This window comes from Nelusetta ayraudi, unplaced genomic scaffold (genome assembly GCF_046127955.1).
Source record: "Nelusetta ayraudi isolate G7.1 ecotype Tasmania unplaced genomic scaffold, CSIRO-AGI_Nayr_v1 ptg000033l, whole genome shotgun sequence".
Classification (NCBI taxonomy): Eukaryota; Metazoa; Chordata; class Actinopteri; order Tetraodontiformes; family Monacanthidae; genus Nelusetta; species Nelusetta ayraudi.
This window is the reverse complement of record NW_027466083.1, coordinates 4033127-4048927: the sequence shown is the minus strand read 5'-3', so window position 1 is coordinate 4048927 and position 15801 is coordinate 4033127. Positions and strand designations below refer to the sequence as shown.

General features: G+C 49.3%; 1 protein-coding gene across 1 annotated transcript in view; it reads right to left on the bottom strand.

Annotated features, from left to right (window-relative positions):
- Nucleotides 1–15801, bottom strand: part of dchs1b (dachsous cadherin-related 1b) — a 74479-nt gene that overhangs the window by 14447 nt on the left and 44231 nt on the right. Inside the window, exons 5-11 of the mRNA XM_076032157.1 lie at nt 3933–4121; nt 3001–3232; nt 2617–2856; nt 1255–2298; nt 965–1152; nt 761–857; nt 257–522 (exon numbers count right to left, since the gene is read on the bottom strand). Coding sequence (XP_075888272.1) covers nt 257–522; nt 761–857; nt 965–1152; nt 1255–2298; nt 2617–2856; nt 3001–3232; nt 3933–4121 — 2256 coding nt within the window. The remainder of the gene's footprint in view (nt 1–256; nt 523–760; nt 858–964; nt 1153–1254; nt 2299–2616; nt 2857–3000; nt 3233–3932; nt 4122–15801) is intronic.

Here is a 15801-nt window from a genome sequence, read left to right as displayed (position 1 = left end):
GCTTCCTGCTGCAGCTCAGGCTTTCTCACCTCAACCTTCAGTTTCCCTGCAGGAACTGAGGAGCTGAGGTGGAGTGAGGAGATGATGCTGTTTGTACAGGCACATGTTCAGCCACAACCCTCCATCTCGTATTCACCTCCTTTTCCCAACTCCTCTGGCGGCTGGACCGCTTGCGTTATGAACAGAGGATGTTGCTGAGGAATGTAAGAGGGCTCAAGGGCGGCTCAATGGCAACAGTTCCAAAAGTGTGTGTTACCTGTATCTGTATCCGGCAGGTGGAGCTGAGGCCCGGAGAGCCGTGGTCAGCGGCGGTCACAGTGAAGGCGTACTCGGCTCGCTCCATCCACCTCAGGGGCGAAGAGGCTCTCAGTTCGCCGGTGGTCGGGTTGAGGGTGAAGCGCTCGGCTCTCGCTCCTGCACAGGTCAGATTTAACACCAATGAAAGTTCATTCGAGCACCTGTTTAAGATCCATTCGCACTTCAAATGTGCTTTTGGAATCAAAATGACTGATTCTAAATATACGTTTTACAAGTTTTATGTCATGGTGTTCTCGTCATGTTTTTTTAAATATATATAATATATAATTTAAATACATAATTTTTACATGTATCAATTTTTATTGTACTGCAGACACAGCTGACCCCTTATGAGTCATGTTTGTCGTGTGCTTCAGTGTTCTTTTCACTGCAACACTGTCCTCCCTTGGGCGAATAAAAAAGTGCTGCTCTATTATGTTCTATTCTATTCTAGAACACTCGCCTGATAGAGAGTAATAAACAGTCCCATTTTCTCCCTCGTCTGGGTCTTTAGCGGTCACTGTCCCCAGGACCGTCCCAGACGGGAGGCCCTCCGTCACCTACGAGGGAAGAGCAGACAGACAGACATTGTTTCTCAGCTTCTCCTCGACACAGATTTCACAAAACCTTACAATAAATAAATCTTCAGTCCATCCTTTATTCTCACCTGGAGGATCAGTTCCCGGTCTGGCCTGCCGTGAGTAAACGTGGGAGCGTTGTCATTTTCATCCAGGACGCTGATGTGTGCGGTGCCTGTGGCGCTTCGCGGCGGCGTCCCCCCGTCCTGTACCACCACCACCAGCTGGTAGCTGGACTGCTGCTCCCTGTCCAGGGCGAGGCGGGTGCTGATCTCACCTGAGAGGAGAGAAAGGAATTATGAAAAAGGACGTATTTAATTCATTCAAATGTATCCACATAGTTTCTTTATTTCAGTTGTAGGATTTCTGTCTCCCCCACCGGTCTGCGAGTTGATCTGGAAGTGTCTGTTGGCGTGCAGCAGCCGGTAGGTGAGCCGGGCGTTCTGCCCCGCGTCTCTGTCCGTCGCCGACACCCTGCCGAAGCCCGTCCCGGCCAGCAGGTTCTCCCTGACAGCCAGGAACACCCTCTCCTGGCTCAGCCTCGGCGAGTTGTCGTTCTCGTCGGTGACCGTCACCCGGACGGTGGCGCTCCCGGTTCTTCCGGCTCCCCCCGGGCCGGACGTGGCCAGGACCGTCAGCAGGTACATGTCCTTGACCTCTCGGTCCAGGGAGCTCCGAACAAAGAGCCAGCCGCTGTCTGGCATGATGCCGAACCCGGCGGCGTCTCCGTCGGGCCTGAGGCGGTAGGAGATGGGGGAGGAGCCTCCGCCGTTGGCGCCGGACTCGGTGTTGAGCGCTCGCACCTGCAGGAACTGTGTGTTGAGGGCCGTGTTTTCCCTCAGCTCCACGCGGTAGGTCAGGGTGTCAAAGTTGGGGCCCTTGGCGTCCTGCGCTTGGATGTGGACCACGAGGGTGAAGGTGGAGCTGAGCTGAGGGGCTCCGCCGTCCTTGGCAACCACCTGAAGGTCGTAGCGTGGCACGCTCTCGTACGACAGGCCGCCGATCAGACGTATCTCGCCGCTGCCCCGGTCCACGCCAAACGTCCTCTGTCCGCTGCTGCCGGCGACTCCGGCCGACACCAGGTCGAAGCTGAGCTGACCGTTATGGCCCGAGTCTTTGTCCGACGCCTGAACGGCGTAGACCACCGTCCCCATCTTGGTGACCTCGGGCAGGAGCAGGGACTCGGACGAGGACGGCAGGAAGACGGGGGCGTTGTCATTGATGTCCGAGATGGTTATCCGCACCCGCGTGGTTCCGTACGCTGGCGGGGAACCGGAACGGGCCTGGATCTCTAGGTCCAGGCTGGAACAAGTTTCGTGGTCGAGTGGGAGGGCAGAGCGAATGGTCCCAGAGGCGCCATCCACTACAAAGTAACCGTCAGGGTCTCCGGAGGAGATGGAGTACAAGATGTCCTTGGAAACACCTGTTTGGGAAGCAGCCAGTACAAAATGAAGTCAGGTGGAGAAAATCTTTTAGCAAATGTTTTAAGACTTGAACAAACTTTTGGTAGATTCTTTAAATGTTTAATTAGTACAATGTAATATACTGTCATGTATAATGTATAACAGCATTAATTCAACAAAACCATTTCCATCTGCGTCTTAGCCGTTTATTAAATCCAGCAGAACACATAAAGAGGGTGGACTAAATGTTCACGACTTACTGCTGTTTTTTGCAGTTTTTACGAGGCTAAGAACTAGAGACACCTCCACCTCCTCAGAGAGCAGGTGGGACCACTCACCCGTCTTGGAAGCAGCGGCGCGGACGACTCCCACCGACGTTCCCCTCAGAACGTCCTCGGGGACGGTGAAGAAGTACTGGGCCTGTTCGAACACCGGGGACGCCACCGAGCTCCCCACCACGCTAATGTTCACCCGGGCGTTGGCGGGCGCCGTCAGGCCGCCGCCGTCCTCGGCCGAGATCACCATGGAGATGACCGTGTTGGCTTTGCCATGAAGCGAGCGGGAAAGAGAAATAACCCCTGTGGAGGGAGACGGACGAAGAGAGAGAGAGGGGGAGAGAGAGAGAGAAAGAAAACTCAACCCACCGTTGCCATCGTTCAAGTTCAAGTTCAAGTTCAACTTGTATGTTTGCTCTGTGTTGACTGAGGCGCTGGTCAGGATACCCGTGTCTTTGTTGAGTGTGAAGTAGGTGGAGCCTCCTCCCGGAACCGTTTTGTAGGTCACCCGGCCGTTGGCCCCGGAGTCCGGGTCGTTGGCTGTTACTTTCACAACGGAGGTTCCTGGGGAACTGTGGGTGCTCAGGCTGACGGTGTAGAGGACCGGATAGAAGACGGGCCTGTTGTCGTTGATGTCCACCACCGACACCCGCACACGGGCCACTGAGCTCAAACCGCCCTGCAAAAAAACGAAATGAAACAAAAAAAAAAAAACCCTGAGCGCTAAAGTTTTTTTTTATTAAAAAATGCAAGAACGTTAATTGATAATCAGCAGTTGCAGAGCGTCCAACCGTGGCTACAGATTTATGTCCCTGTTTAGAAGCGAGCGTCTGAAAGTATACGACTCGCAGTGGATGATACCTGACCTGTGTGGAGTCCATTAACCAGAGCACCTGCATTTTTTTCATTAGCAGTTTAAGAGTTTGCTTTCATTACGCCCTATCTGCCCACATTGCTTTTACGAGCCTATTAAAAACCTGGCCAGTCACAAGAGACTAAAGAGACTGAAGAATGAGCAGCTCAAATGTAGTAGGGAGGAGTGGAGCACTGGAGGGTTGGAGGGTTTGAGCGGAGCTGCGAGGTGATCTTTAAAGAAACTGAATACAAGAGAAAATCAGGACATGGTTGGGCTAGCTGTGCCTCCCAGCTCCCAGCCTCTCGTGCTAAGCTAATCCTACCTGCTGGCCGGGGTATCGCTATATCGTGCTGAGCCAAGAGGAGCTTCAAGCCCTTTGTGTATCGTTTGGCAAGAGGGACGAACACACCGGCCAAAACATTTTTCCTTTAAGGACAATGTGTTTCTCCAACGTGCAAACAAAAAGCCTTCTTGATATTAATGACTTCCAGCCCTTGGATTTTAAACCTCGGGGTGTTCCTACCCCGTCCGTGGCAGTGACCACCAAGTCAAACTTGTCCAATCCCTCATCCCGGTCCAGAGTTGCGCGAGTGCAGAGCTGGCCAGACTCCTTCTCAATGGCGAAGAGGCTCGGTGGTGCACTCCCAGCGCCAGCGCCCAGGCTGTAGGTAATGGCTCCAAAGGAACCACGATCCTCATCTGTGGCTGACACCTGCAGGCAGGGGAGGGGGGAGGAGGAGAGAGAGAAAAGGCTTGATTTAAGACATGGACGGACCACCAGCGCTAAACAGCCTGTGAGACATAAAGATTTCAGAAAGCGTCGCAGGAACACTGCCTGCATGTCCGGGAATCTGCGTGAAGGAAAACCTCCATGTGCCATAATGATTATATACGAGCCGAGGGCCTTTCTGTTATCACAATAATGTCCCATAATACAGTCGTCTCACAGGCACATCTGTCCAAATATCACACGCCATAGCACCACTTGTTATGATTTCCAGGGTACTGTGAAAAAAAACAAAAAAAAACGAGCATCTGCGAGAGCCATTCACTTTTATATATCACATATATAGGGTATATAAAAAGAAATAGGTAAGATCTCCCAAGTGGTGCATATCAAAAAATAAAAAGAGATGGATGGTGTGTGGAAGTAGGGTGACAGGTAGCAAGTCCGCAGAAGTTATGACCGAGGTGATTCTCTGGGTCAGGGGTCATGACCTTTAAAAAAATGTCAGCGGTCCAAGTGACCTGCGCTGGTTTTTCAACTGGCCCTGAACAGACCGGCTTGGGCGCAGACATCGAGACATCGGAGCTCCTTCATCCTGACTTCATGGTCCTCCTCGAGAGGGTCTCCAAACTGTTTACACAAACAGGCTGAGAGGGTTCCTGACTCCTTGACCTTTGACCTCATTTGTTTCATCTGCCCAACAACCCTCACTTAACGCGTACGCGTACGCACACACATGACCACATACACGCAGCTTTACAGGGCTGAAGTATTGTTACGACGCTGTTTAATGGCATTTATGGCTCTTTGTGAAGCAGCAGCAGCAGCAGCAGCAGCAGCAGCAGCAGCAGCAGCAGCAGCAGCGTCTCCCTCAGATTGTCAGTCATGAAACCACTCCCACTGCTACGCTTCTTCCCACTGGGCGAGAGCAAGACACTGTGGGGTTTTAATTTATTTGGAGATGTTGCGGTAGTTTTAATGTTGTTTTTATGTGACCACTCTGGACATTCTGTGTAGTTTTTTTTAAATCTGTTTTCCAACAAACTGAGGATGTTTTGTTTTGTTTTGTTTTTTACTGTGGTTGACAGAGAGGATTCATATGTATTAATAAAGACAAACGACAACAACTTTTGAAACAACATTCTGATTACGGGAACAAAAGTCTAACGGAATGAACGTACTGCTCTGAATAGACTAAAAGCGCAAGGCATCAACTTTGCACTTTTATTGGTCCTGATTTTCTTGGGGTTCCCAAATGAATCGGCAAGAGACGGAGAGGCGGCGGCTGAAAGCTGCTGCACTGAAATCACAGAGGAGGAAGAAGAAGAAGCGTCCAGCGGTTGTAAACAAAGAATGCGGCTCGAGCAGCAGGTTTGTCAGGCAGCCTCACACCTTTGTGTTTTAACATTTTAATAACACAACTAAATGCAACATTTGAACTTGCTGTGGGTCCTGAACCCACACACCCACACACACACACACACACACACACACGCACACACACACACACACACACACACACACACACACGCATTGAGCTGTAGACCACCGTGGCAGACATCCGGCAGTGACCTTCCCTCCAAACAACACATGTCTACACCATCATGCCGCCCTGGTGGCTGCAGACGGACAGACGGACAGACTTCCACCTACACGTATTCCTGAAGGATATTAAAAACGGGGGGAAATTAGAAGAGCTCCGTCCGGCTTCTTAGACAAAACTCAGCTGCGGCGAGACGTCGCACTGAAAACACTGGACCTCCGTCTTTGGTCATTGTTTACACCTGGGGCTCTTTGGATCATTGCCGGGATTTCCTGTTGAGCGCAGCGCCGAGACTGACGCTATCTCTGAGATCTCGGCCCACGTCTGTCTGCTGCTCGCGTCCCTCTGAGTGAGTGCGATGGATTAGCCACCTGTGGTGACGGGAACGGGGAGAGCGTGTATCGCACACACCGACACTTGCATACACCACGACCCCCCCGGTCCCTTACACTAAATCTAATTAAAGAGGCCTAATCACCCAGAACCTCCCACCTGCTCTTGGATGACTTCATCTTAACCCCCTAAATTCTGCAGGATCACATAGAGGACTGGGATTGGAACCTGGATAAGCAACAGGAAATATGCAATACCGCTGCTGCGTTGATATAAAATGAAGCAGGACCATTTTAGGGATGCGTTGAAACAAGCTGAACGTATTCTGCGTGTTTGCAAAGAAACAAGGCTTGCACACACAGCTGGGGAAGGAGAAGAAAATATACTGGGATTTTTACTCTCCACATTCGCTTTAAAGGCTGGAAACTCTCTGCAGGATTGGAAGAATTCTCCATGCTGGGAGAAATATGCAGTACAAACACAAGGTTGCAATAAAAAAAATAGACCTGTGCAAGCCCACTTAATGGAAGGCCAGAGAGCTATAAATTAAGAATGCAATGGGTTCTTTTTCTGACGCAACATTCAACATGCACGCAGACCAGGCATCCGAATAGGATGGAGAGGGAAGATAAAACAGAAAATAAAATGAGCCTGAAGTCTGGAACGCACGATGGTGTCAAAGTAAAGCGTCTGAAATACACATTTGTGCATGTATATTTTATAGAGAACAGTTGTGTTGTGTTGTGTGTTATCGTTCCTTAAAATACAGGAGGTTGTTTCACTTCCCTCCTGTCAATCTTTCTGACAGCGCGCTCCCAGTGTGTACTTTCAGCACGCAGGCCCACGAGCGCAATCAAAATAGGAATTAAAAACAAACAAATAAGTTGAAGAAAGTCCCAGGTTGGATGGTGGGTTGAAGTCACGCAGCTCACCGAAGGGAGCGGCCAGCGAGATAACGCATTAAACACACACTGGGAGACGTGGTCTTAAATCAAAGGATGTGATAGGCCAGACGGTGGTGTTTGGCAGAGAGGAATTCCTCCCGGTTCACTGATCCCTGACCAGCCAGCTGCTTCTGCGCACCTCGTCATACTCTCAGCATCCCGCGGTGATAAACACACGGCTGCGCATGCAAGCGCAGGGCAAAGGTCGCCTCTTTCCACCGCTGCAGAATCGCCGAATGGATCTTTATTACTCGCAGAGATTTTTTTGTATTGCTTAGCCAATACCAGAACGGTTCTGTTTGGTCCCTTTGTTTTTTTGCAAACCGTTGCATTGAACTTGTCCGGCGCACTGACTGACTGGCTTCAGATCGTTGCAGCGTTAGCCTTTGTCGAGGTGAAAACCGCAGCTCCTGTAGCGGCCGTTATGATCTGAAAGTGCCACGATAGAGATTTATTTCACAGGCTTCGAGGTAAAATTAACGGCCGCCTGGAAGGCGGTGAATACTTTTTGGAGCGTGGCTCTGGTTTTGGAAGTACGCACGATTTGCAGTTAAGGGAGCAAAGACTGTGGAGGGACATGGTGAAGCGATGAGGAGGAGGAGGAGGAGGAGGAAGACAATAACAAGAATGATAGAGTAGTGCTAGAGCTCATGGGTTCAGAAAATGGATGGGTGAGTTGATGGTTTATTCAAATACTACTCTAGTTGATAAGTCTGTGCAAAAAAAAGCACCAATTGACAGCCAGTTCTGTGAAATAAACCTAAACCTGCTTTAAATGTGAGTCCGCAGTGAAATGCAGGCTTTAAAGGAGGGCCTTTAGTATTATTTTTGAAGAATCTATCAGTGAGGGGCGGAGGGAGGGGGGGGGGGTATAAATATATCATCTGATGTGTCTGCTAATCATTAGGTGGCACGACGCACAAATCATAACCTCCATCGAAACACAAATGTATCAGTGCAATATTTTCCACACAATGCTTTGATCTACCTGGTCAAGCAAGTGCATCTGTTAAAAGTCGCAGGGATGCCGAGTCCTTTGTGGCACGCATCGTACCTGGGTTTTTGTTGTTTTTTTTTTGCTTGTTTTATGTGGAAAACCGTTTGGAAGAGCCTGCCGAGTATTGGAATGGCAGAGTGAAAGGACGCAAGGCCGGAGCTTTGGGTCCGAAGGGAGCCGTTGATCCCTGCCTGGGATGGCGGAGCAGCAATCACTTACTGCAGCATTAGCAAAGATCCAGACCGCATCATTCATTTGCCACACTTCTTCTTCTTTTTCCAACTTTCTAAGTTTCCACTCTTGTGCACCGGCCGCTTGTCACTGTCAATCTCCATCTGCTGAACACACGGGCGACCTGCTCTCAATGCATCCAGTGAGATCTTGGACTCAACACTCTCCCTCAACAAGAGGCTTTTCACACTTGCCCGCCGGTAATGTTGCAGAAAAAGTTCTATTACTGAAACTGTAATATGAACTAAAGTCCAGACCAGGTCACTTGATTATGCGCCCCCGTCCTTCTTCACCCCTTGCTTTATCCCACTCCTGGCTCCCCTCCTGCTCTCTGCACTGTATCCTCTATGTCTCCCTGACTCTCATCTTCTCCAGATGTAGGCGCCCGTCCAAGTGGATCCCGCTGCTCTCCGCAGTCTGCCTGTGTAAAACATCAGTTAGTGACAGAGCGAGTCGGCGCGAGGCTTCCTGGGCGCAGCTGCAGCCGTGCATGCGGCGCCGCACTTTTACTGCCTCTCGTGATAGCAAAGACGTGGAAAGATTCCGCGGGGATCAGGGTTTGGTTAGGAGCAGTAAAATGGGGAGTCGTACCAACGCAACTGACGGCATTAAAGCAAAGATCGTCTGCGAGGTCATCCAGGAAGAGGAGGAGTAAAATAAAAGTTGGCACGGCGATGGCAAATTTAAGGAGCGCGTTTGGTTTATTGCAACACTGATCTGGGTCCAGTTGCTTTGGCCCTAAAGTCAGTGATAATGTGCGTGAAACTGAAATCTGGGCTGATTCTTGAGGCATGTCTCAAATCTCGCACTTCAGTGCATAAAATACAACCACCTTGAGGCATCTACCCTAAATACAGTTATGCGCTTACGACATTCACATCCTAGTTCTGGTTTTTAGCTAGCATCAGAATCTAGCTAGCTTGCTAGAACTAGCTTGCTAACATTTAAAATAGGCTTAACACTTGAATCAAGCTAAAATCTGGTTCACGTGTGATAAAACGTCTTCCTCGCCATCGCCACACTTGGAAATTCACACTAATTTCCAAGTGTGAGGCGAGAAAAAATGCCAGGGCACAAAATGTTCTTTTACTTATGCAAAAAGGCAGAGCGCAATTTACCCACGTGAAAATTTCCACACCACGCGGTAATTTGGACGGCTACAGTCTTTGATGAAAACCTCCCTTAATGAATTCATTACAATGCAGTTGGGATCGTCTGCATCACATCTGCAAATCAAATCTTTGCGCGGATCAAGTTTCCCTTCGCTTTCCCACTTGACACATTAGCGCGTTCTCATCTGTCATGGAATTCTCGTCAAGGGAGCTCAATAATGTGTTTCATTATCAAGCCGAGACCGTAAACTACGAGGATTAAACCAAGGAAGCAATAAAGCTAAATTATCTAGCGAAAGAGCGGCAAAAGTCCATAAAAGCACTCGGATGGATCTGGCGCTCACACACAGACTGGATGCATCATTTTTGGATAATTACACACAAGCCCGAGTTATTTACTGAAGCCGGGGAGGAGTCCTGGCTCTCAGCGCAGTGGCTGCGTCGGGAGTGTGACGTGGAGCCCAAAAACGTCCGTTTAACTCAAACGGCCATTTAACACATTCCTCAGCCCTGCCGTAAGTGCAGCCTTCTCTCTCTGCCGATCTCCAGCCTCCAAATCAATTTCTTCCTCCCCGTCGCCGGTGAGCTGAAGCAACAAAGGGTAGAATTAAGATATATTACGAGGAAGAGGCGGGTTTAGGAGGGGAGGCTCGGTGGGAAATCGCCTGGCAGAGGAACAAAAGGCCCTTAATGATAACGTAAGACCTTGAGACAAAGAAGGAGGAGGGCCGGCGCTTTCGTCGGGGCCTTACCTTCAATCTCCACTCCTACCTTGACCTCCTCTCTCTATTCCCCCGGCTCCTCCGTCCTCTCCATCGCTCGCTCTTTCAGCACCCTATTATGGCAAGTGCCTGTTGTCTTTCATGTGGAGTTCACAGCTGGAAGTGATTTAGGGAACATCAAACCGCTGACGGCGGGAGACGGGGAGGGAGACGGAGCGCGGGGGAGAGGAGCGGACTTCTATATTAGGGAGAAAGAATGCTAATATTGCCAACGGACAAAACACAAGCGATGCAGGGCGCAAACTGGGCACGCAGCGGGACGTCTCGGCGGAGGGTTCACGCGAGGGAGCTGGAAAACAATAATTAAAAAGTTGGAGCGGAGCAACACGTGCAGCATGCGCCGCGTGTGAGGGGGTTTCTGTTTTGGTTGCATCTCATGATGAAAGGCAGAGACGCCGTTGATCAGGACGTTTTTTTAACGAGCCCGTTCCAAAAACAACCGATCGCATGTGCACGTCGAAGATTATCAGCGTGCCAAGTTTCCCTGGGTTTGGCCTGTTGGCTTGTTGAGTCCCGCCACATTTACGTTGAAAACCAAAGGATCAAATCATCACGAGATGTTCTCTTCAAACATCTGCACCACTATGAGACAATGTTTTTTTTTAGGTTTTTTTTACCATTTCACAAAGACTTTGACAGACAACTAATCGTCTTTTGGTGAAAATAGGTGGCGAGAGATGGGAGGGGGAGTAGTGAGGTGAGGGAGGGAGGGGCAGTGAGGTCAGTGGGAGATAAAAAAGCAGTTACAGGGCCGGACAGAGAGGACAGAGGAGCACAATGAGGGATGACATCACCTCAGCGGACTCTGAAGAGTGATAAGAGTCGCAGGGGATTTGGCAGCGACTGATCCTGATCTCGGGTGGTGCAGCCACTCAGGGACCCACGCAGCGTCTCTGTTTCAAAGGCGGGCCCGACTGACAGCTGGGCTAATCGGAGCGGACATCACTCCTATTTTTTAACCTTGCCCTTAAATATTTATAGCTGTTTACGGACCTCTCTCGCTCACTCTCTCGCTCTCTCTCTCTCTCTCTCTCTCTCTCTCTCTCTCTCTCACTCTCTCTCTCTCTCTCTCTCTCTCCCTCTCTCTCTCCCTCTCTCTCTCACTCGCTCACTGCCAGCAGCTGCCGGCAGCGACGCGCATATCTGCGAAATAGCAGCCGTCCAGTTAGCACCGTCTGCTAACAGGGAGGCTAACAAGGTGCTTGGGGGCATGTGTCAAAACTTGTTGGCTGGATGTGCACGCTAAATAAAAGCTTTGTTAGCGCATGTTACGGAGGGAACATCATATTTAACCCTGTGTTTACAGCCTCCCACAAACAAAACCCTCTGGGTTTTACTCTGCTGGAGAAAGGTGACAGGCTGACAACTGACTGGCGGTGTTGTCACTGACCTGGGAGAGATAGCAGAGCCCTTGGTGACATCACAAAGGGCAGTTGCGCAAAAACCACATGTTTCAGGAGGGAGGAGAGTCAAGAAAAGGAAGTCATGGGCGAACTCTGAGTTCACAGACGGGAAGACGCTGGTTAAGTGTGTTTTGCATGACGTGGGATGGTTAAAAAGTTCTGCAGATGATGGAAGCAACGTGGCTCCCGAGCCGGATTGCGCCAGAGAGTGGAGTTGTTTTTGTTTGACCACAACACCGTGGCCTCGTCAATGACCCTTATTCGGCAATCAAATGTGGATATCGGCGCGCTTAATGAGGCTCAGCTGAGTCGCGCTGTTGATTATAGCAGCCGAGCGGCTCTGTTTCATATATTCAGGATCCTCAAAATAGCTCCGACTTCCGAGGTACCGGAAAAAAAATAGAGAACAAAACGAGGTCTTCTTTGGGCCATCCCGTCTGATTTACGCCTTGCGGTCTGTCAAGCAGAGTGAGTGATGTCGCACACTTATTGTCTTCCAGCTGCAATTTGGCTCCGGAGAAGGAGAGGGAGGGAAAAAAAAGGATCAATTAAGGAGCGAGGGCGCACAAGAAGAGCGGCTGTAGTTGGACCTTGGGGCGAAAAAGTAGCGCTGTCTGAGACCGTCTGAGCCGGCGAGTTATAAAGGATGAACGACTGAGAGTTCCCACAAGCACAACTGTGGATCAGTTCACATCCAAGAGGCTGCAACAACAGGGGGAGAGCCATGTGTGTGTGTGTGTGTGTGTGTGTGTGTGTGTGTGTGTGTGTGTGTGTGTGTGTGTGTACGTGTGCACGGTGACACGCACCTCCGCTTATGAAGTATTGATCAGTCCATCTGGCAGAGCAAAACGCACACAAACAAGGAGATCGATAGGCGTGATTTGAACGCTCTCCGGTGAATACAGCAGCATGAGGAAGGCCCATTCACTTTTAGCGGCCGCTACAACTCGCAACCACAAAACCCGGACGACGCCACTCGCTCGCACTGACAGGCGCTAACGACACATTCTGAACATACTGCGTTCAATTCAGGCTTATCTCCCGCTGATTAGAGCAGCTCAGCTCAGCTAAACCAAAATAGTGTCTTTAAGCCGCTGCGGCCCACCGCCCATTCGGTCACGCTTCCTAGACTGGGTGATGGGTGCGCCGTCTGACCGTTGCCTTTTCCAGTCCCCCGGCTCAGCGCTAACGCTAAAGATGACGTAGGTAAATTAAACCGGGCCAAAACCTGAACTAATAACGCAGCATTTAGGTCAATGGCCCAACACCGCTGTTGTTTAGATAGTGAGGCTTGGCAAAAGGATAGGGGAGGGGGGGGCGGGGGGGGAGCCGTGGCTGTTGTTTTTCGGGGATATTTAGTGGTCATGTTGTGTTGATAAGATCGTATTGTTTCACGCCGGTTGCAACAGCATAACCCGGCTGTAACCTGCAACACGCTTCCCACCGGAGGTTTTGCCTTACAGGTCTGTTGGTTTTGTAAAGGGAGAAGAAGCCATGAAGAAATCTTCTGAAGGTGCTGTAACTGAGACGTAATGGTAAGAAAAACACTGGGGCAACTTGCCTTTTTTCACGGGGCCATCGATTGGCCGCTACGGCAGCATGTGACCAGTTTCAGATGAAAAAAAACAAAAGAAAAGAAGAAGCGGTGAACCTCTTATGACTGAATAGCAGGAAAAGTTTTATCTCGTTGCCAAAAGCTCCAAACATGGCAGATGAAGACGGCTGACCTCGCAGAGACGCGGAGGTGAGCTCCAAAAATAATTTGTCACCGCCACCATGACTCTGTGGAAGTGACGCCTGCGGCGCGGCGGCCGGGGCAACTGTTGTGTAAGATGCCAGATGGAAGCCTTTAACTCGAGGACTTATTAGGTTATTTATCTATTACTATCTCTGCCTGGGGGCCAAGAATACAATAAATCTGGCCAAACGCGACTTAAAGGATTCAACACTGACATGTTTCCAATTCAAACTAAATCACCTCTTTATGGAGTAAATCTGACTGAACTCAAGTCCCGTTCCGCGGTGCGGCTAGCCCCTCTTTTATTTTTTTTATTTTTTTTTTTCCCCCTTTCACTTTTTAACATGCACGCAGGCTTCCAGGGATAGCGAAGGCTTGATTTTCTCTGCATAAACATTTATGTTTCAGTGCCATATTATTTCTCGATCTGTAAACCAACAGACGAGCCTTGTGGGAGGTTCACGCTAATAAGGCAGCAGTATGTTTACACTCATAGCAGAAAATAAAGCAGGGGGTGGGGGGGGGGGGGGTATCCTTGGCTTAATGGAGTCAAGACCGAACCTCCTTTTGCCTTCTTCCAGAAATCTTTACCCATGAGCCAAAAGTCAGCCGACTCATGTTAGCTTGCTTCAGCCATGGGGCTCGCGCAGCTGAGCGCGCGTCCGCGGCCATGAGCCCGTCTGGGCGTGTAATCAAATCAGCGCGAGTCTCAGGGGTCAAAGGTCAGCCCAACTCCCAGCTGTGCCTCTTTTCCCTCTTGACCTCTTGAGACACTTTTGTTTGTGTCTTTCTGTGTGTGTGTGTGTGTGTGTGCGTGCGTGTGTGTGCGTGTGTGTGTGTGTAACAGGTCACCCATGACGTACCGCTGACAGGAAGGGAAGGGCTGACACCTGTTATATCTAAAAAAGCAAGAGTGCGGCACGCTTCATTACAAAGGGAATTTAAAACCTGCGGTGCGACCCCCTCTGAGGTCGGGTCACGCGGCTGCATGAATTTGCATTTTGTTTTCACCTCATATTCGCGCTTTGTGAGGCCAAAATAATAAGCCCTGGAGAAGCCAGATGGAATGTTTCCTTGACATGCATCTTCCCATCTGGTCAAGAGTTCATTGAAAACCTTTTGAAGCCAAACTTGGAGGTGGACTGGACGAATCCTTCTGTCATGCCCAAGCGGACCAGTCAGTCGTGTCACATCCTGATTTACATGCTTCGATTTGTGGGAACGACATCACACATTCTCAAGGCTACATCATCCATTCATTTCTACTTGAAGACTAAGTACAAATAAAATTAAGTCTTATTGGTATTTACTCTGATCTGTACTTCGATTTGTATTTCACTCTTGATTGTTTACGACAGTGATTGGAAAGGTTTCCTGGGTCTCTCAACTCTCACACACACTCTGCATTTCCATTCAAATGCACCCTTTATGTCCTTTTGTGTATTGTCATCCTCTTTTGCAAATCAATAAATCATAATGAAATGATATAGTTGTAAGTTAGGCCCGCTGCCCATTCCCTTCTGTCTTTGCCTTCTTCTGGCTCTTCGATGGGCAGCCAGCAACAGTTGCTCCTTGGTTTCAGTGCAACTCCAAGAGAATTGATTCATTTAGGGATCCAATGGGATTTTCAGACCGGTTGAAAAGGCTTTTGACTGAGTTGATATTGTATCTTTCTGGAGGCTGGATGTGGCGGTCAAAAGTCCTGCTCACTCTGAGTTTACATCTGGTGTTGGGTTGCTCGGGCTCGGGTGACTCCACAAAGGCCCCGACAGCTCTAAACCACATGTCCGTGTGAGCTTTCTGCTGAGCCAGCGCTCTTCCAAACACTGTAGCAATAATGGGAGTCAGCGCAGTGTGAATTGTCACATCATCTATAGCATTATTAAAGTGGCTGTGTGGGATCCTGGTTAAACGGTTGACACGGACAACTGGAACTGAGGTTGAGTCGCTTACACCATAAACACAATTTCTGCTCGAAACTCTTACAAATACTCTCTTTTCCAGTGCTCAGACTAATTTGATTTGGTAGGTGAGCCTAAATAAAGGCTAATTCTAAAGGTTCCTGGCTAAATTAATTTTACATTAAATAAGATCTGCATTATTTAGCTAATTATGTTTTACAACAACACACAAAAAGATCTCAATTGCAAATCTAGACAAAGCCAATTTGGAATGACATTTACTTGGGGAGAAAGTCAAATAGCCTCGCATCTGGATAACCTGATCTACCAAAATGAGGCTTGAGTATTTTAAAAAACGTAATAAGGCAGTGCGCACAAAACATCCATAAATAGATGCGCCCTTGTTGAAACAGGTTCTTGTCATTGAACACAACTTACTGGCCAGACTTCACCCGGTAGCACAAGCAGAAACATGTATTTTGTGTGGACCAGAACAAAACTGGATGGGCCGTTTTAAAACAACCTGAAACTCACGTGGAACAAGCTGGAGGAGAAACAGACAAACTGAGGGAGACCAACATGTTGTCCAATTGTGCCTGTGTCACAAAGCTAAACAGAATTTTACGTGAACAAACTTTGCACGCAACCATGTGACACTTGTTTCACAGCACAAATACGTTA